The sequence below is a fragment of the Conger conger genome, chromosome 8 (genome assembly GCF_963514075.1).
Source record: "Conger conger chromosome 8, fConCon1.1, whole genome shotgun sequence".
Lineage (NCBI taxonomy): Eukaryota > Metazoa > Chordata > Actinopteri > Anguilliformes > Congridae > Conger > Conger conger.
This window is the reverse complement of record NC_083767.1, coordinates 43,448,976-43,476,960: the sequence shown is the minus strand read 5'-3', so window position 1 is coordinate 43,476,960 and position 27,985 is coordinate 43,448,976. Positions and strand designations below refer to the sequence as shown.

At 52.4% G+C, this 27,985-nt stretch overlaps 1 protein-coding gene across 19 annotated transcripts in view; it reads left to right on the top strand.

Moving 5' to 3' along the window:
* Positions 1-27,985, top strand: part of celf2 (cugbp, Elav-like family member 2) — a 170,050-nt gene that overhangs the window by 81,354 nt on the left and 60,711 nt on the right. For all 19 annotated transcript variants that reach the window (XM_061251372.1, XM_061251377.1, XM_061251370.1 and 16 more), the window contains one exon: positions 19,133-19,329. In XM_061251372.1, coding sequence (XP_061107356.1) covers positions 19,133-19,329 — 197 coding nt within the window. The remainder of the gene's footprint in view (positions 1-19,132; positions 19,330-27,985) is intronic.

The window sequence follows — 27,985 nt, the reverse complement described above, 5'->3', positions numbered from 1 at the left end:
TTAGACTGTTACATACTCCATACTTACTTGGTCTGGTGCTCTGGTGTGGAGCTGCCTCTGTTTGGCCTGTTCTGAATATATTCTAGTACGCATTAAAACATTGCCCTTTTTGAAGGGAAGTCTAGAGAAAGCCTGTTGGCAGTACTCTGCTGCTGTTCTCAGACATTAATATAGTGGTAATGGCAAAGTTGAGAGTTTGGGAGAATGAGCTGTGCATTTGAACTAACTTTCAGCGAGAAATGAAAAAGGTTTGTTTTCCATTTCCCGCTTCTTCTGTGTTTCCAGCTTGGTGTAGCCCATTTTGTTTTTTTTGTTTTTTTCCCCCCCCTCCTCATCTGCCATTTTTTCTCATGTGTTAAAAGTCTCCTTCCGCAGAAAAGCCTCTCGATTTCCTCGCGCTTGACCTTTCCCCGGCCCCAGAGTCGGCAACAGCAGCTCAAAACTCCAGAGCATTCGTACCCTCGCCGCCATCCCAAATAGACTCCGGGTCTGGGCCGGCGCTGGAAAATAAGCGGGGTTTGGGTAACCGGATCAGAGGCTCTCGCCATTTGATCTGCGGCAGGAGAGAGCGCTCGCCGCGTAACCTTTCCGTGCGGACCCTCGCTGTGGTCGGGAGGAGGGGGGCCAACTCCGCGGCCCCCGCGGTGGTGCCCTTTCAACCTCGGCAGAAACGGACCGGGAGGCCCTTCAGGAATTGGGACAGATTGTCCCCCTCCTGTCAGGGTGAGCTCTTGTTTTATGACGAAGCGGCGCTCAATATTTTAAACCGAATAGAAAAAACGGACAACTGTGTAAACACATGGAGGAACGGCGGGGGAACGGCTGGCGTGCCGAATTACCCGCCAGCCGGCTACCATCCCCTGGCTGCTTCTGTCCGAGAGTCGTCTGTGTCACCACTCCTAAAGGATCCGCTGTAGACTGCGTGCTCCTGCTTGATCCGTTAGCCTCCAGGTCAGACTCCTTACCCCGACCCACCTCCCCGACCGCCAGACGCGCTCAACGTCTCTCCTCGCCATAGCGTCAAAGGGGAATGGAACGGGCTGATATGGAGACGTTCGGAGGAAACTGGTGCTGATATCGGCTTGATTGGTGCCTAGTCAAACGCCACTTGTTGGGTGGCAACAGCGAAACTCATCGGATGAATATTGATAGTTACCGCCAACATACATTTCTGTAATCCCGTGAACCCTGCGCTGCGTGTGCGTGTCCACAGAGGCTGTGAGCTCCCTGTGGAAACATGAGCTTTAATGGTCTCTCACAGATGGACCTGCTGTAATTTAGCCTTATTACGCTGATGTGTGTGTCTGTGTGTTAATGTATGTAGCTTTGAGTGTGTGTGTCTGTGTGCTAATGTATGCAGCTGTGTGTGTGTCTGTGTGTTAATGTATGTAGCTGTGTGTGTGTCTGTGTGTTAATGTATGTAGCTTTGAGTGTGTGTGTCTGTGTGCTAATGTATGTAGCTGTGTGTGTCTGCGTGTAAATGTATGTAGCTGTGTGTGTGTGTGTCTGCGTGTGAATGTATGTAGCTTTGCGTGTGTGTGTCTGCGTGTTAATGTGCACAGCTGTGTGTGGGTGTCTGTGTCTGTGTGCAGCTGTGTGTGGGTGTGTCTGTGTGTATTAATGTATGTAGCCATGTGTCTGTGCCTGTGCATGTGTGTGTAAAAGCACGCGTGCGTACCTGACCTTGTGTGTGCTTGAGTGCTGTAACCCATGGGAACACATGCAGTGGTAATGGCTGGGAGCAGTGTCCGGGCGGGGTGGCGTTTTGGTCGGCCTGGTAGCGCACAGCTCGGGGGTCGTATTTCATCATCCCATCTCCAGTAGGGGAGAAACGGTCTATTAAGATGTTATTTTAATGGTCTATTATATCAAAGTGTAATAGCGCTATATAAACAAAGTGTCATTTTACAGCCGTAATAAATGGAGAGACATAAAGGTCCCCGGGGCTTGTGTTTGGACTGAATTATTTATAGCGCCTCCATATCCTCCTATACCGCTCCCCTCCCCCCCTCCGTTTACATTCACATCAGATCCCCACCCTCTCCGCTCACTGACCACCATGTGAAAAAGCCTGTACCTCACAGACTAATAATATCCCTGTGTGTGCGTGCGTGTGTGTGCGTGCGTGCGTGCGTGTGTGTGTGTGCGCGTGTGCGCGCAGGCACAATGGGGGTATTGATTATGTGGAGTAGGGACTTTAAAAGAAATGGCTTTGATGTGTGAACAGGCGGTGACGTGACGTGCAGATCAATGGCGACGTCGTTCGTGCAGGAGACTGCGGAGAGCCTCGCTCCGATAGCGGGAGGGGCTTGGCGGGACGCGTGGGCGGTGAGGGGGGGGGAGGGGGGTGACTGAGCGCGCCCTTTCGCCGCTGCCATTTGGGCTCCCCCATTGATCTCCGTCGCCGGGGTGTCAGGGAGTCGCGATTGGCCACTCTGTCAGCGCTCGGCCTCCTCGCCATCGATCGCGGTGCGTGGGGGTGGAGACGCGTCACCAGACGTTTTATCTTCGGGTTTTTGCGGAGCTTCGTGTGAAATCGGCGCTTTATTTAGCCTGCCGTCATTTTCCAGTTGTCTCCTGTTCAATTCCGCCAGACTTCCAGACTTTGCTGCTTTTTTTGCGGCTCGAAGTCTCGTTCAGGGCTGTACAGTGCTCCCATTTTGGCAGCATCCTGTAAATGGATGTGCGCTGACTATAAAAATAATTTAGGAGCCCATATACTAATTGGGATGCATTAGTGTGCTCTTACATTTTTCAACCTCTACTTTCTCATGTGCTCCTTGGCAGATGTTGTTGGCGCAGAGCCCTGTCGTTGGTTTTCAGCAGTGAAGCCCCGCTCTCCCCATGTTAGCCTGTTTCTCCGGTCCCCTTAAAGGGGCCTGGGCTCCATGTGGCTGTTCTGAACCCTCCCTGTGCCCACAACCTGGACCGCGTCAGCGAAAGTCTTCCTCTCTCGCTTTCGCACCGCTTTGGTGTTATGTCGCCACGGCTTTATCGAGCAGCTGCTGCATAGCTAGCTTTGATGTTGGACGAGTGTTAGCCGGCCGTTGAGTTAGCAAGTGGGTGTGTGAGGGGGGCCCTGGAGAACTGGACTACACCGGGGCTAAAGTGAGATCTGTCTTTACTGTACTCATTTCTCCTCTCCGTCTCTTTCCGTCTCCCTCTCTCTCTCCGTCTCTTTCTCTCTCAATTTATCTCTGTCTCCGTCTCTCTCCTTTCTGCCTCTTTTCCGCTCTCTGCCTCTGTCTCTCTCTGAAATTCATTTATTGGCATGGTAAAGGTACACTTGCCAAAGCATACACAGACAAATTGACGATCACAAATTGGACTACAATAAACGTACGGCCGAAATAAATAAAATCCTACATCTACAACACGTACAATTGGTAATGAGCTATAATGGGTCTTTATTTTTCTTTTTGGTGTCATTGTCATTCTCTCTCCCTCTCCCTCCCTCCCTCTCTCAGGGTGGGTGCCCTTCCTAATGTCATTATGGTTCCTCAATGAGTCTGAAGATGGTTAGAAACACTAAATCCCTCCAACCCACTTAGGTGTGCTAATTCCTCCATAATTATACACAACTTTATTAATTTATGAATGCCAAACTCCTGCCAGTCTTCTGGGGTTATTAATCCCGATGTGATTGCGACACAATGCCTGCTCCTGCTAGTTTTGACTTCATTAATATATACTGCGTCTGCTGCCAAACCGACCCCCACAGCCCAGATGTTTTCCTGAGCAGTCTGCCAATGTTGTATTTACGTTATCTCCATAATTTAATAGACTCTGCAAAACAGCTTGCTCTCAATCAATACTCCTTTACAGGTGTCCAACCTTGAGAGGAAACGGCAGCATTTATAGGGCATTAATTAGAGCTCCACTCGGCTAATTATTTCCACATCGAGCTGTGTAGCGTGTGGAGAGAAGTTCCACTGTACTTCAGCCTGCTCTGGTGGCGCTGCGGTTCACTGCAGTTATACGCACACAGACACGCGCAGACTCTCTCTCACGCACACACACACACACACACACACACACACATACACGCAGTCTCAAACTCACACACACATACTCTCTCTCCCACACACACACACTCTCTCTCTCTCTCTCTCTCTCTCTCTCTCTTCTCTCTTCTCTCTCTCTCTCTCTCTCTCTCTCTCTCTCTCTCTCTCCTCTCTCTACTCTCTCTCTCTCTCTCTCTCCTCTCTCTCTCTCTCTCACACACACACAACACACACACACAAGGACACGCACACATACACGCAGTCTCAAACTCACACACACATACTCTCTCTCTCACACACACACACTCTCTCTCTCTCTCTCTCTCTCTCTCTCTCTCTCACACACACACACACACACGGACACCCTCAGACTCTCTCTCTCACACACACACACACACACACACACACACACACACACACACATAGACACACACACATGGACACATACACACGCAGTCTCAAACACACATACCTCTCTCACACATACTCACTCTCTCTCTCTCTCTCTCTCACACACACACACGGACTCCCTCAGACTCTCTCACACACACACACACACACACACATACTCTTTCTTACACACACACACACGCACACACATACTCTCTCTCCCACACACACACACTCTCTCACACACACACACAAAACACGGACACCCTCAGACTCTCTCTCACACACATACACACACACACACACACACAGACACAAACACATACACACCCACACACACACACACATAGTCTCACACACACACATACACTGTCACACAGGCACACACATCAGAGCAGATGTGTTTAGACTCCCAGAAACTCACATCTTTTGTTCTGAACTGGTATTTTCAAAGGCAATCTAGCTGTAACTGGCCATGCATTTGATTGGTTATTTTGTGCTGAAAACGTAACTATTCAGGCATTCGATTGGTTGTTTCAGACGGACGCCGTTGCTAAACCCAGCTTGTACAGTACGAGCCCTGCCTGATTTTTCAGCTGAACAAAACCGCGCAGACAGTAAAGCTCGAAAAGGAAAAAAAAAAACAGCAGCCGTTCTTTTCCCCCCTCGACACACGGACCATAAGACGCAATTAAAAGGTTCTTCTCGATTAAGCTCTGGTTTTCACGGACGCTCCTGGCTGGCGATATGTCCGGTGACCTCCCGGGGGAGGGGGGCCGATCGGCCGCGGTCTGCTGAGTAATGAGCGGAGCTACAGTGCTAAACGCAGAGCGCACGGAGCCTGTGGATACGGCCAGCAGGTTCCTACCCTCTCGCCCTCCCCCACCGCCCTGGCCTGGTCTTCAAAAACCCAGCCTTTCTGTTCCAGTTGAGCCTCCATTAAACATTAAAACCTCAGCGTTGGCCTTGCCCACATCGACCACCTCCTCTCTCTCCCCTACTGCCGGCCTCCTCTCTCTCCCCTACTGCCAGCCTCCTCTCTCTCCCCTACTGGGACCTAACGCCGCGCACAGCTGCTGAATCACGCGCGCTGTCCGCGGCCGAAGACGGACCGCGCGGTTCGGAGGATAAACACCGCCGGCCGAGAGATTTAATGTTCTCAGCCACGCGTTCGCCGAGCGCTCTGCGAGGCACATATCGCTCTGTGGTCACTGAGTGAATTTACTGGAGTGGGCCCAGTGTTCGGTGGTCTGGTAATTGCAACCCTTCGCTGAAGCTGAAACCCAGGCCTTGTAATTGCGCTTGTCAACACTTGAGGGGAAACTCTAAAGAGTGCTTTAGAACGGCAGCAGAATTAGGCTGGGAGTTTTACATCCGCGTAAAATAAACTCTAAACTGCCGACTGCGACAAGGCCTTTTATCCACTCGTCTGCAGACACTGGAGGAGAAACTCCTCTCCCTTCCTCTCTTCCCTGGGCCCGGGTCCGGTTGTCTTCTGGTCCATGTGTTGTAAAAATGCAGGTCTAAATCGCATGTGTGCACCAGCCCTTGGTTTGTTACCCACGCTGTATGTACTACACATGTAATAAATGTGTGCGTGTGTGTTTAAAAAAAAAAAGAAAAAATCTGCTCTTCTGTACACCTGTTGAAAGTTAGGATTGTAACATTATGAAATGGAGCAGCTGTTTTATAGACTGTGTACTTAACGGTCTCTATTGACTGAGTGGTTAAGCTGTAGGCATGTGCTGCTACATGCTAACTCGGGCTGTGCTACATGCTAGCTGTGCTGCTGTATCAGATGGTAATGCCTTGGTATGGTATAATAGGTGTACCTGTAATGTGTTGTGGCAGGAGCAGTGTTAAATCCTCTGGCAAAGATAATGGGATTGCAATGTAAGAATTTATATATAGACGGCAGTTGTATCACACATGCCTACTTCAATCCCGCTAACACCCCTCAGGGGACGTGGTAAGCCACCCACCCCCCCTCCCCCACGTCTCGCCCTGCGTCTTTACATTAAAATATTTACCGTGGGCTTCAATTATGGATTCAAATCGGCCGAGGAGCCGGAGCGACCTGCGCTGTTATTTAAAGATCAGCGGCGTGCGTGCCTCGCGTGCAGCCCTGTGGAAAAGCGGCGGACCGTGCCGGAGAGCGGTCGCACGGAACAGCGGGAACGTATGGCGGCCGTTCACCTGCAGCCACGGGGCTCCTCAGCGAGCGGTGTTATTGCAGATTCACGCCGCGCAGAATTACCGCGCGACGGCTCGCCGGACGTGCGCAGGACGGCCTCTCCGTGAGGCGCTGGGGGACAGGGAAACCCTGCGGCTCGTTTCGGTTCAGTTTCGGCCGTCTGTTTCTCGTCCCGGTTTGGGAGGAGTTGTGTTGAATCTCCTCTCCTCTTCCTCCCCCGGATTCGGGGCCAGGTACTCTGGGTTAACAGCCGAGCGGAGTGCTTTCTGCCTCCCTCTTCCCCGCATTCGGGCGGGGTACTCTGGGTTAACGGCCGAGCGGAGTGCTTTCTGCCTCCCTCTCCCCGGGTTTGGCCGCGCTCCGCTAATGCACACGGCGCGTTCCCGGGCGCCGCGGAAACAGCAGCGCTTTTAAGCCTCACTGCTTTACACCTGAGCGCCTTTCTCCAGCGGGCCCTCGGCCCTGCCTCCACTCCACGCGAATGGCTTTTCTGTTACGCCCCGGGCGCCAGCGTGCGGCCCTCGCCCTCTGCGGGGTGGGCGGCAGATTGCAGGGAGTAGGGCGTGTCAGGGCCGCGGTGGGCACGGCGGTCGGGCTGAGATTCGACGGCCTTCGGCCGGGTGTCGTCGGCGCTCCCCGGCGCGATCCCGGCCCGATAAACAGGCGGCGGCAGTCGTCGGGCTGCTGCCGCGCCGCGTGACAGATAAGGGAGGCGAACGTTTTAATCTTGTGAAAGGAGGAGAAATGTGCGTAAACTGAGGTGCGAGGTTAAAATCGCGCCATCTGTTCCGTCCTAATTGGGACTGACGATGACGTTTTCTCCCAACTCGTGAGCCTTAATCATAACCAACTCTCTCGCTTTTACTGTACTAGCATACGCGTCGTCGTGCCTCCCCCAGACTTATATTTCAGGAATGATTAGTAATTTTGATGAAGACAGCGGTGAACACGCATCGCGCCTTGTCCCCTGTACGCAGGTTTGACGGGTGTCTGAGACGCGCTGTCGTGAAAGTCAGTTTGTCTGAGCGCGTTCTCCGAACCCCGCCGAATTGTGAGCGTTCTCCGCTTCCTCCCGTCGCCGGTGACAGCTGGCGGCGAGGACTGAGGCGGGAAACAATGCCGCTGGACCGCAGCCTGCGAACGCGTCGCCCGGAATGCGGAACGCCGTCCAGCGGTCCCGGGAAATGTTGGAAACCTGCCCAAAATGCCTGCGTTCCCGCCTGGCTGGGCAGCCCTGTGTGTCCCTGTCTGAGCCACAGGTACAAGCAGCCACTTTAATGAATGGCGCTTTAAATGTGACTTCTGAATGAAGGCTGGGGAGAAAATGGCGGAAAAGTGGAAAGAAATGAAAGAATGGTAATGAAGACGTAATGAGCTTTTCTGGGAAGCTGTTTCTTAAATTAGAGCGCCGATGCACTCGCGGCAGTAAAGGTCTAATGGACTGCGTGTTCATTTTCAGCCCCATGCCTGGGGGGACATTTCTAAGATGGAGTCTCAGTGGTGGAGAGAGCTCTTAAAACTCCCCGCCCCGAACACGGCTGGTTTCAGTCCTGCGTGTGCTTTAAACAACCCATCGCAACCAAATCCCCCCGCCTTCCTCCCCACAGCCAGGGTACCGCACAGAAGCACACGCCCCCGCCCGTCACGAAACGATAATTAATTTTTCGTTTAACGATTGTTTTGTTTTGAACTGGGAGCAAGTTGGGTACCTGAATCTTAAATATTAAAACTGTATATTATGCTTGTATTTATGGAAAGCTTGCCCCCCCCCCATCTCCCAGTATTATTTTACCTCCACCCCCTTGTTGCCTGTGTTATTTTGTTTCCTCTCATTGGTGTAATCACACTGTTGGTTACTGGGTTACTGCAGCAGGAGAGAGCATATTCCGCCCGTCTCCTACGCTCCCCTGTTCGGTGTAACGCGGCTGGGCCTGACGTGGTAATTAACACCGGCTCACAAACACACCACGCGCCGCACAAAATGGCCGTCCCCACCCAGAGACAAGAGACAAGAGAGAAGGGGGGAAAGGGAGCGTTCGAGCGAAGTCCAGATTTAGCGGGGCGCTAATAAACCGCTTTCTTACAGCAGTGCCACCAGGCCCTCCCCTTTCACAGGGCCTGGGTTTGACAGCAGGGGCGTGGGTGGTGTAGGGGGGGGGGGGGACGAGTGGGGGGGTTAATGTCGGGGTATTAAAGTGTCAGGGGCATTGTGGGGCCTGTCGGAGGAACACTGGGCCTCGCGCGAACCGCGAGCGTGTGAGGCGGAGCGGGGAGGGGCGTTTTGACGCCGGTTAGTTTCACTTTGTGTTTCCAACGGCACACAGAATTCTAGCCTCCCTCTCCTCTCTTTGCACAAAGAAGCCTTGGCAATTATCTCCGTTTGAGCGTCGAGATCTGTCCGACGGGCTGCGGCGGGGTTCGCCGGCTTCAGCCCGCAGTCCAGTCTCGCTCGCCGCTCACTAATTGTCCGGTTTATGCTATTTTATTTGGCTCCTCGTTGGCAGCGGTAAATTCCGCCGCGCCGTGTGTGTTCAGGAACATCTGGAGCCTGCTGCTCTGGGGCCAGTCAGTCAGCACTTGTTAGGCCTTCCCCTCGGGGGCCGTGTGAGAGAGGTGTGTGAGGATCACCTTTTCAGATCCGCGGTCTCTAAATGGCTGTTTGCTGTAGGACTGATCCCAGCAGGGTACGCGCCCAGCTGTTTACTCAGACTCCGAGTCGGGGGGTGGGCGGGGGGGGGGGTAGTGTTTTTGAATTGGGGTGAGGTGTTCTCTGTACCTGCGGGGAAGGGTCTGCTCGTTCCCACAACATATTAACATTCAAATTTGAACAGTCCATTTTATTTACTCACGAAGGTATGAGACCGTTTTTTGTTTTTTTTATTGACATCAGAACGTACTCATTTCTCTTTGTGTCTCAATATCCTTTTTTCTGTTATTCTGGCACACTCATCTTCCTTGTGTATTTTTTTTGCTTTATTCAGACTGGCAGAAGGTTAACAGGGTAAAGCAGCCAGCATAGGGGGACTCAATTGGCCAAAGGGTCAGTTACCCTATGGACTGAAACACACATCTCACTAGGAGCATTCATCTGCTGTTTTCTGTTCCATGAACAGGACAATATTCCTTCAACCATTTTTGGTGTTTCTTACCGATAATCGTAAGTAAGAATAGCTGAAATGTGCTGGTTATTGCTTGAAGTGGTGATATTATTTGCCCTCTTGCCTCCCTGTCTTTTCCCCCACTGAGTGACTGCTAAAGCCACGGACTCCCCACCACTCGATTTAACATTTGTTTTGTTAGGTTTTTTTTGCATCCTAATTTTATCTTCAGCTCAACAGTAATGTGATTATGATTAATGGTGCTGAGTGGAAACGTCTTCATCATCAAAGCATCGACGGCAGCCCCATTTTAACCCAAGCTTCTGCCCCCCCCCTCAGCTCACCCTCCCCAACTGCCCCCCCATCTTTTTAATAAGGTGTCATTACCGCCCTAGCTGCGCGCATCATTATTAGCCTGAATTCAGCAGCACATAAAGAGGCTGTTTTGCACAAAGCGCGATTTTCACTCATAAAAAAGGGTGTATTGTTGCAACGAGGGGTAATAACTGTAATGTATATTGGCAATAATTTCCACATGTGCATTCTACGGTCCAGAATTGTTATTGTACAAGCTTTTTTAAGGGATAATCGCACAAATGTGCATAACATGGTGGTTAACCACGCAGAAAAAAAGTATCTTTCTTCTTCATGTGCCCTCAAAAAACACCCCAGCACTTTCTGCGGTCCGTCCGTGGGCTCCAGTTTGTTTGCTTTGGAGAGGAACTGGGCCGGGTCCAGGAGCCAGCGCCCCGCGGGATGGCTTTTTGGGTTTTTACGATGCCACGGTATGCGTTCCTGCTTGCCGTTTGGCCCAACACGTCTGTTTGGAGTGACGGCGGAGCGGATGTTTGTGGCCAGAACTCCCCCCCCTCCCCGTGATTACGCACAGCCAGCCCCAAGTCCGTGTCCACTGACGGTAACCAACTCGCCCGCGGTCACCCTCCAGCCGCCCGCCATGTTAAACACGGTTTGGCGCGACACACGACTCTCTAACTCAGAGCAGTCAAAGTCAAACACACTCCCGCCTGAGGGGGGGAAGTCCAGGGGTCAGAAAGTAAAAGTCCTGCCATGTGTCTCTTCCGCCCGTGAACTCGCACGGCTGATTTCACTAATTAGTTCCGCCTCCCGGCTGAAGAATTGTGCAAATTAGCAAATCCAGGTGATTGGAGCAAAATACCGGGGAGGACTTCAACTTTCCGAACCTGGATTTTACACCTCTGGCTGCCGCAAATAGTAATTGGTAATTAGCTATGCTTATCTGAAAGAAGATAAGGACCAGTTACCAGCTCCACTTCAGCTAGAGAGAGAGGGGGATAGCAGGGGGTATTATTTTTGCATGCATAGTTTCACTCTCCTTGTATTAAATGAGCCGGTTCTGTTTGAGTCTGTTAAGGCCCCAATCTCTGTGACCCTGCTGGAAATGAGAGCCGGCACCCTTCCGTTCTCTCGGCCCTTGATTTAAACGTCCTTTATCTGTCTCTGGTTTTTAGTCCATATTATCTATTATACTCCATCTCTAACGGAGAGCATCCATCAGCGCAGAGAGAGGGACATTAAGCTGTTTCTGGCAGGGAGCCTGGTCTGGAGAGCTGGCTAATTCGGGGGTTTGGCAGGGGGGCAACGCTGTGGTCAGAGCAGGGCACAGCTGCCCCGCCCGGGCACCTCTCCATTAGACCTGCGGACGAGAGGCCGCTGTCGGGGTCCGCCGGTCTGACCGCGGCAGGCAGGGCCCCCGCCACTCCATCAGCGCCGTCCCCAGGGCGACTGTTACCGTGGCACGGTTGTGCTTGTGCGGTGACCGTGCCGTTTCCGCGGAGGTTTAGGTAGGGTTTGGGCCGCCCCCTCTTGCCCCCGTCGGTCCGGCCAAACCTCCCTTTAACCCTCTCTTTACATTAACGGCAGCAACAGGCCACATCCTCTCGGCTAATGGCAGGGCAGCAGAAGCAGTGTCACTGAATTCATTTAAAATGCGAAGTCAGAGTGCATTTGAGCGAATACCAGACACCAGTCCCTCAGGCAGTGCGTGTTTCTCGGGGAGAGAGGAATCCTTGACCCCTTGACCTCGGCGGATAAGGAGGATTCACACGACGCTCCCTGCACGGGCCACAGGCTGTGCCTCGCAGCCTGAGAAACCTCACACTTCTGGGAGCCATCTGTCCCCGAACGTCAGCGGGCTGTTTACCGCTCTTTAGAGGAACCTGTCACCTTGGTCAGTCATTCCAGAACACACGCGCAGACACGTGCGCACATGCTGTGCAAGATGGTGGTGAGGCGGGTGGGGGCAAAGGTCAACCTCCACGGTAGCCTGCACAAGCTGTGGTGCTCTCCGGGGGTTTGGGCATACTTCACCCCGGAGATGTACCCCGGAGCCGCACCCCGGAGCCGCACCCCGGAGCCGCGTGCACACACCGATTGTGGGCGGGGTGGGGATATCGATGATATCGATATTCAGCCAATTAGGACCCTTCCCTGGCGATTTCCTGCCTGAGAGACGATGACCATTGGTTCAGTCACCACCCACCATTCCTGTGATGAGCAGGAGGAATACTCAGGGTAGCGTAGCAGCGGCGCAGATATGTTGGCACCGGGAGAGTATCGTGGGTGATGTTGTGGAGCTACAGAGGTACCGAGCGCGTTGGGGAAGCTGACTTGCGGCACCTACTGTACAATGGTGAAACATGTTACGCAATGCGCTATATACAGCACGTTCGCTTCCCCTGCGCGTGGCATCGACAGCACCTTACTGCTGTACAGCGTTGTACAGCGCATTCCAGCAGTCCTCCCACGCTCTCACCCCACGACCTCCCCCCCTACCTGTTCTCCGCTGCCGGTAGAAAAAGCTTCTGACCTGTTCACGCTCGGCAGGGTCAGAATGCACAGTTTAGCGAGGGGCTTCACAGTTCCTCACCGTAACGGCCCGGAAGCTTCTCTCCTACTTAAAATAAAATAAATAAATAAAATAACGGTATTTCCATTTCGCTAATGGCAGACGATATTTGCGAAATGGTTGGTCGGCTCATGAAACAATGGCTGACATTGTGCGGCGCGTCTCAGTAGGAAGCCCCTTTCGGTTTAACAGGTTTCGGGGGATTTTCCACATTTTGACGGCTGAGAAGCTGCTCCGGTATGTGGAGGAACGCTCGTAATGTTTCTCTTCCCTCCAGGAATCAAAGGCTCGGCCCTACTCCGCCGATTTCACATCTAATTTTAATGACGCTACACCGTGTTCCAGACGCTTCTTTTCACTGGAGCGTGTGCGGGCGCATCAAAATTATTCTTGGTCCAAAAAGCTCAAAACTGTGTGAGAATGATGCAATGAGCATAAATACCTGCTTCCAGACTGTATGCTGGTGTTGCTTCCTGCCGAAGAGGCCTGTTATTCCCACACGCTATAGCTGTGGACGTGGGTGGTGTGCTTATGATGTGGCTCTGCGTTAGCGGGGAAAATGCTCCTGTCCCTCCTCTATAGCAGACTGCAGAATGAGGAGATGAAACCTTGTGTCTGTAACTGTAGGAATTTGTTAAATAGTGTTTTTTTCTTGTTTTTTTTTTTTCTCCATACCTGATTATATCGGAAGCTTTGAAAGTCTCCCAAAAGTCCACTTCCTGAAGCCACCCTCCTCTCATCAGTGGCGGTGTTACTCTTTTTAGCAGCGAGCGGCAAAAAGCAACTTCATTAGCCGCACGACACTCACCTGATAATTTCCCAGAATTACCCGTCTCCATGGTTACCACACAAACACGCGGAGCGAGACATTCGATGCAGGATGTCAGCTCGGGCCTCTTCGTTAGGGAGATAACGAGCTCTTTCAGCTGTGGATGTTTCCAACATAAAAGTCCTGCAAACCTTTTGAGTAAATTGGTAGCTTGATGTACAGTGCACGTTCTGTTATTGGGACAATTCTTATTTAGTTGAAGTATTCAACAATGTGAATGTGTGCATCGGCGTGGTGCTTTGGTTAAGGTGCTAGACGGGCAAGTTTCAGGCAAAAAATCCCAGATGGCACTGTTCTTGTATTTTAGAGCGGAGTACTTAGGTTTTATGATCTCCGTGTTTAGAGATAATCAATGTGGCAGCCGTGGGTGTCATTCTCCCAGCTCCAGCGGAGTGGGGTATTGTACAAAATGGCCGCTCCTTTCAGAAGGCTGCTTAAGGAGGCTCCGCCGAACAGGACCGCCGTTTCTCCACTGTACCGCCACCGAGAGACAGCAGCACCTCCGTAATCCGCCCCATTGACAGCCCGGGCATTCAGAGTAGCTTTAGCGGGATCTAGATTATCGCCGTGACCTTGGGTCGCGCCCGACCTGTCCGTCATTCAGCCGTCTCCCGCTGCCGCCTGCGACTAGGCTGTGAGAAATGAGTCCGTTTGGTCTCTCCGATGCCCTCGCACGGTCTGAGACGGGGTATTAGAGTTCGTTTTGACCCGCGGTCTCTGGCGTCTGTCCCGTAACCACGTCGGGGGGGGGATTCTGGGTCGGTCTGTAAGAGCACTGTGGCGAAGGTGTGTGAGGGGGGTGGGCGGGGGGGATTAACACCTGCGTTATGCAGTTTGAAGGCTGAAGTTCGGCCAGTGGCCTCTTTTCGTGATGGCAGTCGGGCACTGTCAGACAGCTGGTTTTTACACGAACAACTTTGGTTATGATTGCGGTGTGAAGTGTGACGCAGTTGGCAGCTTTGGTAGAGAGTGTCTGTGTGTGTGTGTGACCGAGAAGGCGGAACAGGACCCGTGTTGTTTCGGACCCAGGAGGACCTGCGGTGATAGATCCCATCCCAGCTCTCCCCACAGCGAGCTCCGACGCGCCGGGCTTTGAAGGCGGAGCGCAGCGGGTCGGAGACGACACCGCGCGGAGAACGGGGAGAAAGCAGAACAAAAAAACTAACCCTCCAGAGCGCACACACCGCCATCTCCTCCCCGTACACACGCGAGTCTTCATTTCAGCCCCAGCTGAGCCGCGGTGCGCGCGGGAGCCAGAGCGCCTTCTTCATTACGGGTTAAATTTTCCGCTCTGCGAGGGAGCCCGGGGAAAATGGACTGTCCTTTTCTTTTGGGGGGTTTTTTTTTTTTCCCTCTCTCTACGCGCTTGGAGCCGCGAAGGCCAGACGGTCGCCAGCGCCTCTCTCGCACTGCGGCGCTACCGCAGAGGGCGTGGCTCTCCTCACTGACGGGGTGAATGTGGGAACGGAGAGAGAGAGAGAGATTGCCTCTCATAACTCACAGGGCTGCTGTTGGCCTGCGTTTCTGCACACTCAGGGAGAGCTCCAGGGAGGCCATGTTGAGTAATGCTTTGTTATTTCTACTTTTCCAGTTTGCTGCATGATAATAAAAAAGAATTTTGAAAAAGGTGGGTTTTTTTTTCTCTGGTAGAGTAGAAACCAGTAACACGCTTTCTCTGGTCCAAGGTTCTCTTTCTGAAAACGAGGTCGAAGAACGGCAGGAAGTTGTCTTATCTCTCTTGCATCTCTGTAACGGAGATTGACATGGTTAATTGATTAGCTGCTTTTTAATAATCAAATACAAACCATTTATCTTCCGCTATTGAAAGAGAAGATGGAGCTATCATTAAAATCACAAATGAGGTATCGGAGCATTTAAAATCTGGCATACGGGCACCATTTGTCATCTCTTCACCATCTTAAAATGAATGCTCAAGCGTCTAGTGCGATGGGAGTGTGTGTACAGTCTGTGTGTGTGCTTGTACAGTGTCTGTGTATGTACAGTGCGTGTGTGTGTGGGCGTGCGTATACACCAGCTCTCTTACAGCATGCGTGTGTGTTGGTGCTGTGTGGAGCAGGCTCTCCGTATTATAAATGTGATTAATTAGGATCATGAGGCATTGCTGATTACTGTTATTAAGCAGTTACCTGTCAGGAGGGCAGCCCCCACTGCCACAGCTGTCAGACATGGACTGATGTTAACTTCAGTCACTTTTTACTCCCGGAGCTCACATTAAACCCTCTGGGTTCTGCTCTCACAGGCTTTACACGTGGGGTAAGGGAGCGGGGAGGGGGGAAACGGCTGATTCAGGAGTGTTGAGCTGATGGACGGCTCGCAGCGGATCCTGGAGGAATAGAGGGAAAGGTGGAGGTGTTTCGTTCAGATTGGGCCCCCCTCCCCCTACCCCCACAGTGGGCAATCTGAGCTGTGACATCAGAGCCCTGGGCGGACTGGGCGGTGGAAGTGGCGGCTCCACCATCAGGTCGGGGGAAGGGCTGCGGAAGACCACTCCAGCCTGATCCTCCCCCTGGATGAGCTCTGTAATGGCCGCCGACACCCTGGCAACGCAAATCCCGCCATGCCGACGCCCCGTGGGCCAAACCATTCGACGGCGGCGGAGGGGATGTCTTCCTTCGTGGTGTTGAGGTCTCCCCTGTCCTGTTTCCAGGTGAAAACTGAGGAGCAGCAGTTACACTGCTGGACTCTCGCCCACCTTGTGCGTTCAGACCCCTAGAGGGACGTGTTCTCGCCCTCCTCTGCAAATCGCATCCGCCGCCCCCGTGAAGGAGCATATTTGTGGTCTGCGCTGAGCGGACGAGCGGTGTAATGTAACACTGGTGCCGGGGCGGACTGGAGGCCCTCCACATTACGATGCGTTCCTCAGACACACGGCCCATTGTGCCCCAGGGGAACGGCTGAATTGGCATTCTTGGGTCCCGGAACAATAAGCGTTTGTCCCTCCTGCCCTCCCCCTGTCAGTGTGACACAGAGCCGTAGGTTACTCGCTGTACCATCGCCGACCCACGGAGCCGAGCTGGGCACGGCGCTCCGACTCCGCTAACGTGCTAGCCCGCTAACGTGCTAACGCGAGTGGTGGAGAGATTTAGGAGCCCCTCCGCGCCCGGGTATGGACTTCCTGTCGTCGTGCGGAGCTCTGTGCTGAGGCATCGCGGGCGGTGGCCGTTACTCTTGTTTGCGGGAGTCGGACGGTGGAAGCCGTTACTCTTCCCTTATTCGCGGGAGTCGGACGGCGGTCGGCTTTCCGCCGCGGCGGTAACTCCTGTGGCCCGTGCGGGGAGACGGGGGCACGCTGGCTGAGGGCTCCACCCCTCCTCCATCCTCCCTCTTGTCAGGGATGTCCTTAAAGTCCTTTAAGATAAACATGGACGCCTCTGCCGAGAGATTTGGCTCTTTTTGTAGGAGATGGATGGCCCGCGTGCAAAGGTCAGTGTGTTTACACTGTTTCCACTCCTCCTCTCTCCCCCTCTCTCACTTTAAACCCCTTCCCCATCCCCTCTCCCCCCGTCTCCACCTCTCTCTCTCCTGTCCTGTCCCCCTCTCTCCCTCTCTGCTCCTCGATCAGTCCTTTCCCCCTTTCCCCCTCTCTCTCTGGGTCGTTCCCCCCTCTCTCTCTCTGTCTCTCTCTCTCTCTCTCTCTCTCTCTCACCCCCTCTCCTTCTCTGCTCCTCTCTCTCAGTCCCTCTCTCCCTGCCCCGCGCTCAGAGCTGGACTGTACTGCAGTGGGGTGTTTTGTGGACCACTCGAGCGTGCCCTACATTTCCCTTCAGTTTCCAGCTCATCTCCTCTGCCTGCGTGGTCAGGGGGGATTTCACCCTCCTCCCTTTATTCATATTGAATGAAATAAAAGGGTCATTGTTGTAAAATGGTATAAAAATATATTGATTTGCTTCTTTCCCAGAAATGTGCTCTATTGTACGGAAGGCCTGCGCGCACGGTCATTTGTCAAATTGGCCGATATAAAAGCCCTCGTTATTGGGCTTTACAGCAGTGCTGCAAAGATTCTCCCTCATTCTCGCAGTGTAACTTTCAGCAATTTACACCATTGTTTGCTTCCAGAGCACCCCAGATTCTCACAACTGTACTTTGTGAAGTATTTCTTTCAATTCCTCAATGGAATCCTCATCCAGCTAACGCACAAAATTCTGTAACATTTGTACAAAGCCGTAGCAAGATTATGCCGTTTGTGTTGGTATAATGTAGGTACAGTGTTGTGTACAGGAAGTGATGTAGGTCTAGTGTTGAGTACAGGAAGTGATGTTGTGTCGAGTGCAGAAAGAGTGATGTAGGACAGTTACTTGGACTGGTGTTTTCAGGTCTCGCTGTGGTGTGAATCAGGGCTGTTTTGTGAATCAGGGCTGTTTTCACAACACTTTAGTATTATGTTGCCGCAGACGCATAGCTAGCTTTGACGTTGGACGATTGTTAGCCGGCCTTTGAGCAAGTGGGTATGTGAGGGGGACCTGGAGAACTGGACTACACTTGGGGCTAACTGTACTTATCCCTGCTCTCTCGCTCCCTCCCCGGCCCCACTCTCTTGCTAGCACTCTTTCTCTCTGTCTCTCTCTCTCCCTCTCCCCCTCTCTCTCTCCCCCACAGTTCTCGGCGGCCATGTTGGGTAGGGCTGGGCAGAGTGGTTATTAAATGGTAGTGCAGGGCGGTTTCACATGGAGCTCTGGGTGTGTGAGGTGCTGGCTCTGAGCAGGTGCAGGGGGGGGGGGGGGGGGGGAGTGCCTCTCTCTCTCTCTCTCTCTCTCTCTCTCTCTCTCTCTCTCTCTCTCTCTCTCTCTCTCTAAGCTCGGCTTTCATCACTCTGGGTGCTAATCTCCCTCTCTCAGCTCTGCTCTCTCACAGGGTGTGTGTGTGTGTGTGTGTGTGTGTGTGTGAGAGAGTGTATGGAGGTCTTATTACTGCGTGTGCTGTGTGCGTTTCTGCAGCTTTTTGCAGCCCGCATGAGATGCCAGACCTTGGCTTCCTTTCATGTGTCACGTGACTCCTTTACCGACATCCCATTGGCCCACCACAGTGCCACCAGCTGCAGCCCATCTCCCCAGTCCACTCACAACGGAGAGAGAGTGCGTGTGTGGGCGCGCGCGCGCCTTGTACCTCAGTAACTTGTGACTAGTGTTAAAATAACATACCCATTTTTCTCAAAGTGGGCTCTGGATTTTGCTGTAGAATACCTATGAACAGAATGGTGAGAACTTGTTTGAACTGTATTGCTGTAATCCTCTGTAAGTGTACTGCCAGTAGTGTGTGACACTGCAGACTGCAGAAAAAATATGGGCCAAGTGTCTGTGACGTCACCCACTGACTATCCGAAACGCGGAAGAGACTCTGCACAGCGGGGAAACGGGGAGCCCTGATAACGGGGCATGAGGGCGACTCGTCCACTAAGTGTGTGAGAGACTGACTCTGCAGTGAACTGTCCCAGATTCCTTCACAGAGTAAAACTTTATTGTCCTCGTAACACAATCACTAAAATATGCGCATGGGGAGACTAAATGAAGGAAGAATTGCGACTGCGTTTTCCTGTGGAAATGTTCCTCTGTGATTTTACTGTATTGTTTCCATTGACTTGCATTGAAATGGTGGCTGAAACGCCTGTGCTGGAGCGTATAGCACTGTGACCAGGAGATGAGCCTCAAAACGAAGCCCGTTTTTGTGTGACAGTTGGCTAACCCCCTCTCTCTTTCTCTCCCTCTCTCTCAGTAACGGCACTGGCAGTAAGATGAACGGGGCGCTGGAGCACTCGGACCAGCCCGATCCGGACGCCATTAAGATGTTTGTGGGCCAGATCCCGCGGTCCTGGTCCGAGAAGGAGCTGAAGGAGCTGTTTGAGCCGTACGGAGCCGTGTACCAGATCAACATCCTGCGCGACCGGAGTCAGAACCCACCGCAGAGCAAAGGTACACACTCACTCATACACTCACACACTCATACACACACACACACTCACACATACAGTCATACACACACACACTCATACACGCACTCACGCACTCATACACACTCACACACACACACACACACACCACGCACACGCACACACACCCGTACGTACCATACACACGTACACACCACGCATACACACACAAGCGTGCACACACACACACACACACACCACACACCACACACACCACGCGCACACGCGCACACACAGACACCCACATACACACACTGTACCAGATCAACATCCTGCACAGCCGGAGTCAGAACCCACTGCAGAGCAAAGGTACACTGCCACACCCACAGACACACACACACACACACACACACACACACACTCACACTCAGACACCTCTCATATCTTTTTTTTAGGGTCAAGACACTGTCCTGAACTCCCCTTTATCAGGTTAGAGAGTCTTAACACCATTTACTGTGGTTTACCCTTCCCCGCGATAAATCCAGGCCATTTCACCTAAATGAGCCTCTGAGAGTAAAGTAAAGTGAAACTTTATTCAGGAGCGGATGTGCCGCCCCATTCACTCGCACTTAATCCAGCCGTCCTCTCCCTGGAGTTTTAGCCCTTATCTGCATAGTTTAGCTCTGACAGAACCCGCTCCACTCTACCCTGGGCTCTGGCTTAGGAGGCCAGGATAACAGGCCAGCAGAACCATGGCAACGCAGCACCCTTTGACCTTTGACCTCTACTCTTAGCCTCTCTGAGTTTCCCTCCTTTTTTGCCAGGCCTACAGAAGAATAGGCCGTCCAGCAGGCCCCAGCAGGCGAGGCCCGGGTGTTTGCACAACGCCAGGCTGCTCTGTGAGGCCTCTTTTTCCACTGAGAGTGCCGTGTGTAGAGAGGGCCAGGCGCTTTTGTCCAAGGTCACACACAGGGTGCCTCTCCCGTCTGTGTGCTTTTCGGGGTCAGTAACGACCCTGCTGCTTCTGGGAGCAGGCTGGGGCCGTCTCAAAAGTTATGTCATATTATTTTCTTCCCCCCCACCAAAACGTGTTGCGTTGACCCTTCACCTTTTGTCAGTTTGAGCCGATTCTCAAGTTTTGACTTCTATTGAGCGGTCTCCCTCCCCCCTTCTTGTTTTGGAAGCCAGAAAATGTTCCTCTTCGACGCCAGAAAAACTCTTGAAACTCTGAAAGCTGTTTGTGTGTGAGCGGAGTGGAGGTGTGCGTGAGCGGTGTGGGAGACGTGTTCCTCGCCCCACTGAGTCTCTCTCATTACTGGTGAACAGTAGGGCTCACAGCGGAAAGTTCTGGAAACGGTCCCCCTCTTCGGTTTGCAATTAGACCGCCAAATTCCTACGTGAGTTTTTCAATCTGATAAAAACACGGCGCAGAGAAAATCTTGAAAGCGCAAACTCCGGAAGTCCTGACTCGGGAGAGGGAGAGGGAGGAAAATTGGAGAGCTGAAAAGATGAAGGAGAAAAGTGAGATGTAGAGAGATGCAGAGTGTGAGAGAGAGAGGCAGGTGAGCTGGTGTTGTAGTTATTCTGAGCAGGCCTGGTCTCTCCCTGCGGTTCACTGAGCTCCTGTAGAGAGCGGCCCTGGGCTGAATGCTGAAGCTCACAGCCGCAGACACACTGCCCAAACACAGCCCCGCTTTTAGACCTACTGCTGATTGACCCCCAGAATATTGAGAGCAATGACTTCTTATTTTTTTTTCAACTTTTCTTTCTTTCCTCCCATTATTTGTCTCCTTCCCACAATGAATCTGCATGATTGAGCATGAACACACGCACGCATGCGCTCACACACACCCGCTCACTTAGTCAAACATGCACATACACACATACACGCACACACACACAAGGCGCACACCCACACATTCAACCGCGCACGTACGCACATACATGCACACACCTGCACGCACGCACGCACGCACGCACGCACACACGTACATTCAAACATACGCATACACACGGGCACACATAAACGTGCGCACGCACACACACACACACACACAGAGGAGAAGAGCCCATTGAGCTGGTCTGGTGTGAATGGCCGGCAGCAGTAAAGGGAGGCAGTATTTGTGCAGCTCGTGTATTAGAATACATTTCCATGTGAATGGGGACAGGGGGACTGGGTGAAGGGCCGGGAGGGGGGAAGAATGGCACTGCAGAATGAGAGGCCTTGTACAGGCCTTTCACCGCGCCCCCACCCCCCCGCACACCTGTGCATTTACATGAGCCCTCTGAGCGGGGGTGTCACGGGCTTCCACACGCGTGTGCGTCGCCATGGCACCGTGCCACAGCCACTCTCATTGGTCCCCCCCCCCCCCCCCCCCCCCGGGCTCTGTGACTGTGCTCTCAGGGTATAACGCCCTGTACCTTCCACTGAAAAGAATCCATTTTAGGTCTGCCCCAGAATGAATGGAGGAGCTGTCCAAACGTGTGTGTGTGTGTGTCTGCTGTCAGGGTATAACGCCCTGTACCTTCCACTGAAAAGAATCAGTTTTAGAACTGCCTCAGAAAGAATGGAGGAGCTGTCCAAACGTGTGTGTGTGTGTGTGTGTGTGTGTGTGTGTGTGTGTGTGTGTGTGTGTGTGTGTGTGTGTGTGTGTGTGTGTGTGTGTGTGTGTGTGTGTGTGTGTGTGTGTGTGTGTGTGTGTGTGTGTGTGTGTGTGTGTGTGTGTGTGTCCTGAGGCAGCCTACAGACTCACAGCTGTGTGTTCACTGTCCTTCCCTTCAGCACGGTGACCGTGTGCCAGTGGTAATGGCATTCTTCCATACCTGCCTCCGCACGGTCCGTTTGCATCCAGCCAAATTTCTCCCAGCTTCCTCTACGATGATATTTTATTTATTTATTTGGGGGGTTTAAGTTGGCTGTGGAACATGCCACAGTTTCCTCCCATGAAGAAGGGTCACGGTCAGCCCTTACCTGCTCTCCAGAAAGCTGTTCTTTGACAGCAAGCGGGAGAAGAGCTGGGCAGAGCAGCAGCGTTGGGCGACGGGGGCATTGAGACCGCTCCGTAAAGCCAAAAACAGACCCTGAGCACGGTCTGCTGTGACCGCGGGAGACGAGGGTCAGAAACATCCTGTGTCTGAGCGCACGGTTTGCGTAAGCTCTACGCTTTACCCCCTCGAAGGAGCGCGGTTCAGAGTGAAGGAAATCTCACGTTTCCCACGCGAGTTGGCAGGAAGGGCCTGGGCCATTAATCTCCATAATCCCACCTCCTCCTCCACCCCTCTCTACTGCACCTTCCTGCTGGGGCGGGGGGGGGGGGTCGCCTGGCAGTTAACCCCACATTTGATACATGATTGGTTTTTAATGTTTTCATTTTCCGTGGCACATTAGCGCGGTCACGCTAGCCCCGTTCCCGCGGCCCGGCCTCTCCGCCGTTTCCCGGCCGACGGCGCGCGCCCGGTCCGCGCCGACACAAACGCGCTCCGCTCTGCTCTGCATTCAGGTGAGCCAGCGCGGTTTCAGATGGAATTAGGGCTTATTTCATGTTTCCTGGGGCACTGCGGCCAGTTAGAATGCAATAACAAGATATTAGCATTGTTAGCGCAATACCCCTGCCTATTACCCTGCTACAGCTGGCGGATCATGCAGGGTAATGGTGTGAGTGTGTGTGTGGGTTTATATGTGTGTGTCCTTGCTCCTGCAGCATGCAGATATAGTGTGTGTGTGTGTGTGTGTGTGTGTGTGCGCACAGTATGCAGCAATAGTGTGCATGTGTTTGTGTGGTTTTGTGTGGTGCGTGGGCCATGGTGTGTGTGTGTGTGTGTGTGTGTGTGTGTGTGTGTGTGTGTGTGTGTGTGTGTGTGTGTGTGTGTGTTGTGTGTTTGTGTGTTTGTGTGTTTGTGTGTTTGTGTGTGTGTGTGTGTGTGTCTCTGTCTCTATCTCTGTTGTGTGTGTGCTCAGTCAGGGAGTTGTACTTACAGAGTTGTTCGGCCAGGCTGCCAGGAGGGTGTGAGTCCTCTTTAAATCACATCAATGCTCCCCACCCCTTCCCGCTCTCTCCCTTTTCCCTTGCTCTATCTCTCCCTCTCCCTCCGTCTCTCTCCCCGTCTCCTGCTATCTCTCCCTCTCTCGTATCTGTGAATTCCCCTGTTTATGCGCGGGGCCTGGTGGCTGAAGGCAGCAGAGCTCCACAGATAGATTTGGCACTTCGCTCCCTCCCTGGCCAAATGTTCGCGGCACAGCCTGTGCTCTGACGCACGGGCACTGAAGAACGGAGGAGAAGGCGGAGAGAGAGAGAGAGAGAGAGAGAGAGACACTCGAGGTTCTGTTCGCCGTTTATCCGCCACATCATCACCCCCCTCCCGCTAGCACACAAGGACCTGGTGATTTTGCTTTGTTTGTGTGCTTTTTTAAGCCACTTCATTATTACACGTAGGTGGGGTGTCATAATGATCTCCGCTGGCACCCGGGCCCTGGAACATTCCTCATTTGCTCACCTCCTCACTTATGGGGAAGAGACGCGGCACCTCATTCCTCTCCCAGCTGTCTCTCGGGAGAAACGTCTGTGGTGCAGCCCATTCGTATCCGCATTGATCTGCGAGGAACGTCTATGGTGCTCTCTCTCCTTCGTCTCGCAGATGACAGTGAAACTTACATCACACATCCCGCTCGTCTGTTACCTGATCGATGAGAGGAACGTCTATTGTGCAGCGCACTTGTATGCCCTATGATATGTGAGAAACATCTGTGGTACACTCCCTCCTCACCTCACAGATACGAGTGAAACGTCCATTACCCGTCCCATTTGTCTCCTACCTGACCGACGAGAGAAACGTCTATGGTGCAGCCTATTCATGTAAATACCAATCCGCCTGAGACATCTGTGGTACATTCCCTCCTCATCTCACAGATATTAGTGAAACGTCTACTACTCGTCCCACTAGTGTCTTCCCTGATCGGTGAGGGAAACGTCTATGGTTCTCCGGTCGCTGGTGCTGAGCTGATCTATGTCCGCCCGCGTCGGGAGTTATCAGATCAGGGAAGCGTGTTGAAATAACTTCCTCTCCTCGTTACAGCCCCAGAGATAATACTTAGGAGGGCCGATGCTGCAGATAGGGCCAGGATTGATGGACAGACAGACAGAGATTGAAAGGTTTACACTCCCTGGATGAGACGCACATTTTCTGCTTCTTTGAGCTGTGAAAAGGGCCTCTTCCTTTCCTGTACGTTAAGACGGGTGCGTTCACGCACACAAATCGCTCTTATTCAGATTGTGACCGTATTCGTCACAACGAGCCTACGGGCTGTGGCCATTTCCATCGCCCTCTCTCGATTCCAGCTGGCCCGGCTTCCAGGCAGTATTTCCAAATTCAGATTGTGACCGTTTTCATGCACCTTTCTTTGTTCAGCTTTTAATAATTTAATAATCTCTCTCCGTGTGGGATGCTGTGAATCTCGGGTAAATGTGTTAGAGGATGAATGTTCCGGAAGCGCAAGCGCCCGCGTGGTGCTGAAAAACACCCCTGCAGAGATAGAGAGGCTGCTCCACACACACACACACACACACACACACATACACACACACACAGACATGCACACACACACACACACACACTCACACACAGACATGCGCACACACACACACGCACACACAGACATGCACACACACACACACACTCACACACAGACATGCGCACACACACACACACACACACACACACACACTGACACACACACACAGACATGCACACACACACACACTCACACACAGACATGCACACACACACAGACACACTCACACAGACAGACATGCACACACACTCTCACACAGACATGCACACACACTCGCACACACAGACATGCACACACACACACACTCACACACACAGACATGCACACACACTCTCACACACAGACATGCACACACACACTCACACACAGACATGCACACACTCACTCACACAGACATGCACACACACACACACACACTCTCACACACACACACGCACACACACAGACATGCACACACACAGACACACGCACACACACAGACATGCACACACACAGACACACACACACACACGCAGACACACACACAGACATACACACAGACATGCACACACACACGCACAGACATGCACACACACTCTCACACAGACATGCACACACACACACACACACACACACACACACTCACACACAGACATGCACACACACACACACAGCCACAGACACACGCGCATGCACGCGCACTCACACACTCTCCCCTGTCACTTTTAAGCACAAAGCGTCTCTTCAGAAAGAACAGCATAACCCCCCACTTAAAAGTGCATCTCTTTATATGTCAGACCATTTGTCAATTTTCAGCCACACAACAGCCTCGATAAAGAGCTGAGGCGAGACTGCACTCCTTTATTCTCTCTCTTCCTCTCTCTTCGTCTGTCTCATCTGTCTCTCTTCCTCTCTCATGTCTTTGTCTTTCTCTGTCTCTCCCTCTGTCTCATCTGTCTGTCTTTCTCTCTCTCTATCAATCCTCCACACACACACACACACACACACATGTAAGCACACACCTCAGACACAGACCACACACACACACACACACACAGACACACACACACACACACACACACACAAGGCCACAGACACATGCGCGCACACACACACAGGGTGTGTGAGGTGCTTTCCGGCTTATCTGAATTATGGAAATCTAACAGCAGCAATTTTGTACCCTTGATGTGGCTCCTATCTCTGTCATACTTTTCTGAAATTAACATAATAATGGGATAAAGAGGTAGAGAGGGGGGCATGCACACACACACACACACACGCACGCAACGCACAAACACACACATGCACACACGTGCATACACACAGACACACACAGGCATACACACATCCACCCACGCTCAAAGAAACACACACACACTCACACACACAAATGCACAAGAACACAAGCATACACACATCCACCCTCGCACACAGAAACACACAGAAACACGCACGCACACACAAATACACAAGCACACAAGCATACACACATCTACCCACGCACACAGAAACACACACACACACACACACACACAGAAACACACACACACACACAGGGAGATACATGGGTCCTGTGGCAGAAGCGCTTTCCATGCCTCGGTCCTGTGCTTTCCTTCCCTTGAGCTGGAGGCTGTGTTTAACTCACACCCCGTGTGGGTGAATTATACAGCCCTGGACAGGAGCGCTGATCAGGGGGAATAATGCAGGCAGGCTGGGTTCTGCTGCCTGGATCAGACGCCCCACTGCCCGAGTCCGCCTGTCACTCTGCCTGTCGTCCTCTGCGATTCTCTGGGGCGACATGGCTCAGGCAGTAAGAGCAGTCGGAGGGTTGCCGGTTCGATCCCCCGCCCGGGCTGTGTCGAAGTGTCCTTGGACAAGACACCTAACCCCTAAAAATGCTCCTGACGAGCTGGTTGGTACCTTGCATGGCAGCCAATCACCGTTGGTGTGTGAGTGTGTGTATGAATGGGTGAATGAGAAGCATCAATTGTACAGCGCTTTGGATAAAGGCGCTATATAAAATGCCTACCATTTCTCTGACACGCTTAGAGAGGCCACACCGACAAATCACCTTCTCTCTTTCCCTTAACTTTTTATGACGCGGGATCACAAATATGTGATTAGAGGGTTATAAATGCTGATGTAACCATCACGACTTGGAATTGAGAGCAAGTTCGAGAGCACCAACTTAGAACTTTGAGAAAACATTCCCAAAATCCTACGTATCAACTGATGTGTTAATTGTATGAAATGTTCTCGGATTTATGGGACTCACCCGAGACTCAAACTCGCACACTGGCGGTCTGGGTGTCTGAGTGCGGCCCTGCTTCCTACACAGGTTCTGTGTTTAACAGTAATCAATAATCAATGTGTGGGGCCACTTTGAACTTCAGAGAAACTGAACTGTACCACATTACATTCATTCAGCCAGCACTTTTATCCAAAGCAAATTACAGTTAGATTAGAATCAGGCAGGGGACAATCCCACCTGGAGCAATGTAGGTTAAGGGCCTCGCTCAGGGGCCCAACAGCAGTGCAGATATTACTGTGGCTACACTACGGCTTGAACCACCAACTTTCTGGGTCCCAGTCGAGCAAGTGTGGGGCCAGTTTGAGCTGGAGTCAGACTGTGGCCCTGCAGGCAAGAGTTCACTGCAGAAGAGAGTAGTGCTAGTGCACTGAGCAGAGTGAAGATGAGAGAGAGAGAGAGGGTCCTCTCTATTCTCTCCACGCTCTGTGTGTCCTCCTCACCCCATCAGGATTCCTCTCCAGCCCTCGCTCGCCCGGCGCACTGAACTCTGCTCTCCCACGGACGGACGCTTGACTGGCACCGTGTCGCTGGGGCGGGGGGGGGCTGCCATCAACATCACCCACCGCAGGTGTGAGACCCCCCCCTCAGAAACTCCAGAGCATCGGGAGTTCTCCTGGAGGCAGAATCGCACCCTCGCTGAAAAAAAAGTGACCATTTTAATAAGCGCTTTAGTCCTGTAATAAGACTTCACATACATTTTGCTTGACAAACCTTGAAATTAGTCACTGAAATGGTGTCAACCCATTTGACATTGGTCTTATTTAGCGGAAACATTTTAAGAAATAAGATTTTAACCTCGACATAAGACTAAAATACTAGGTTTTGCGTTTATTGGTTAGG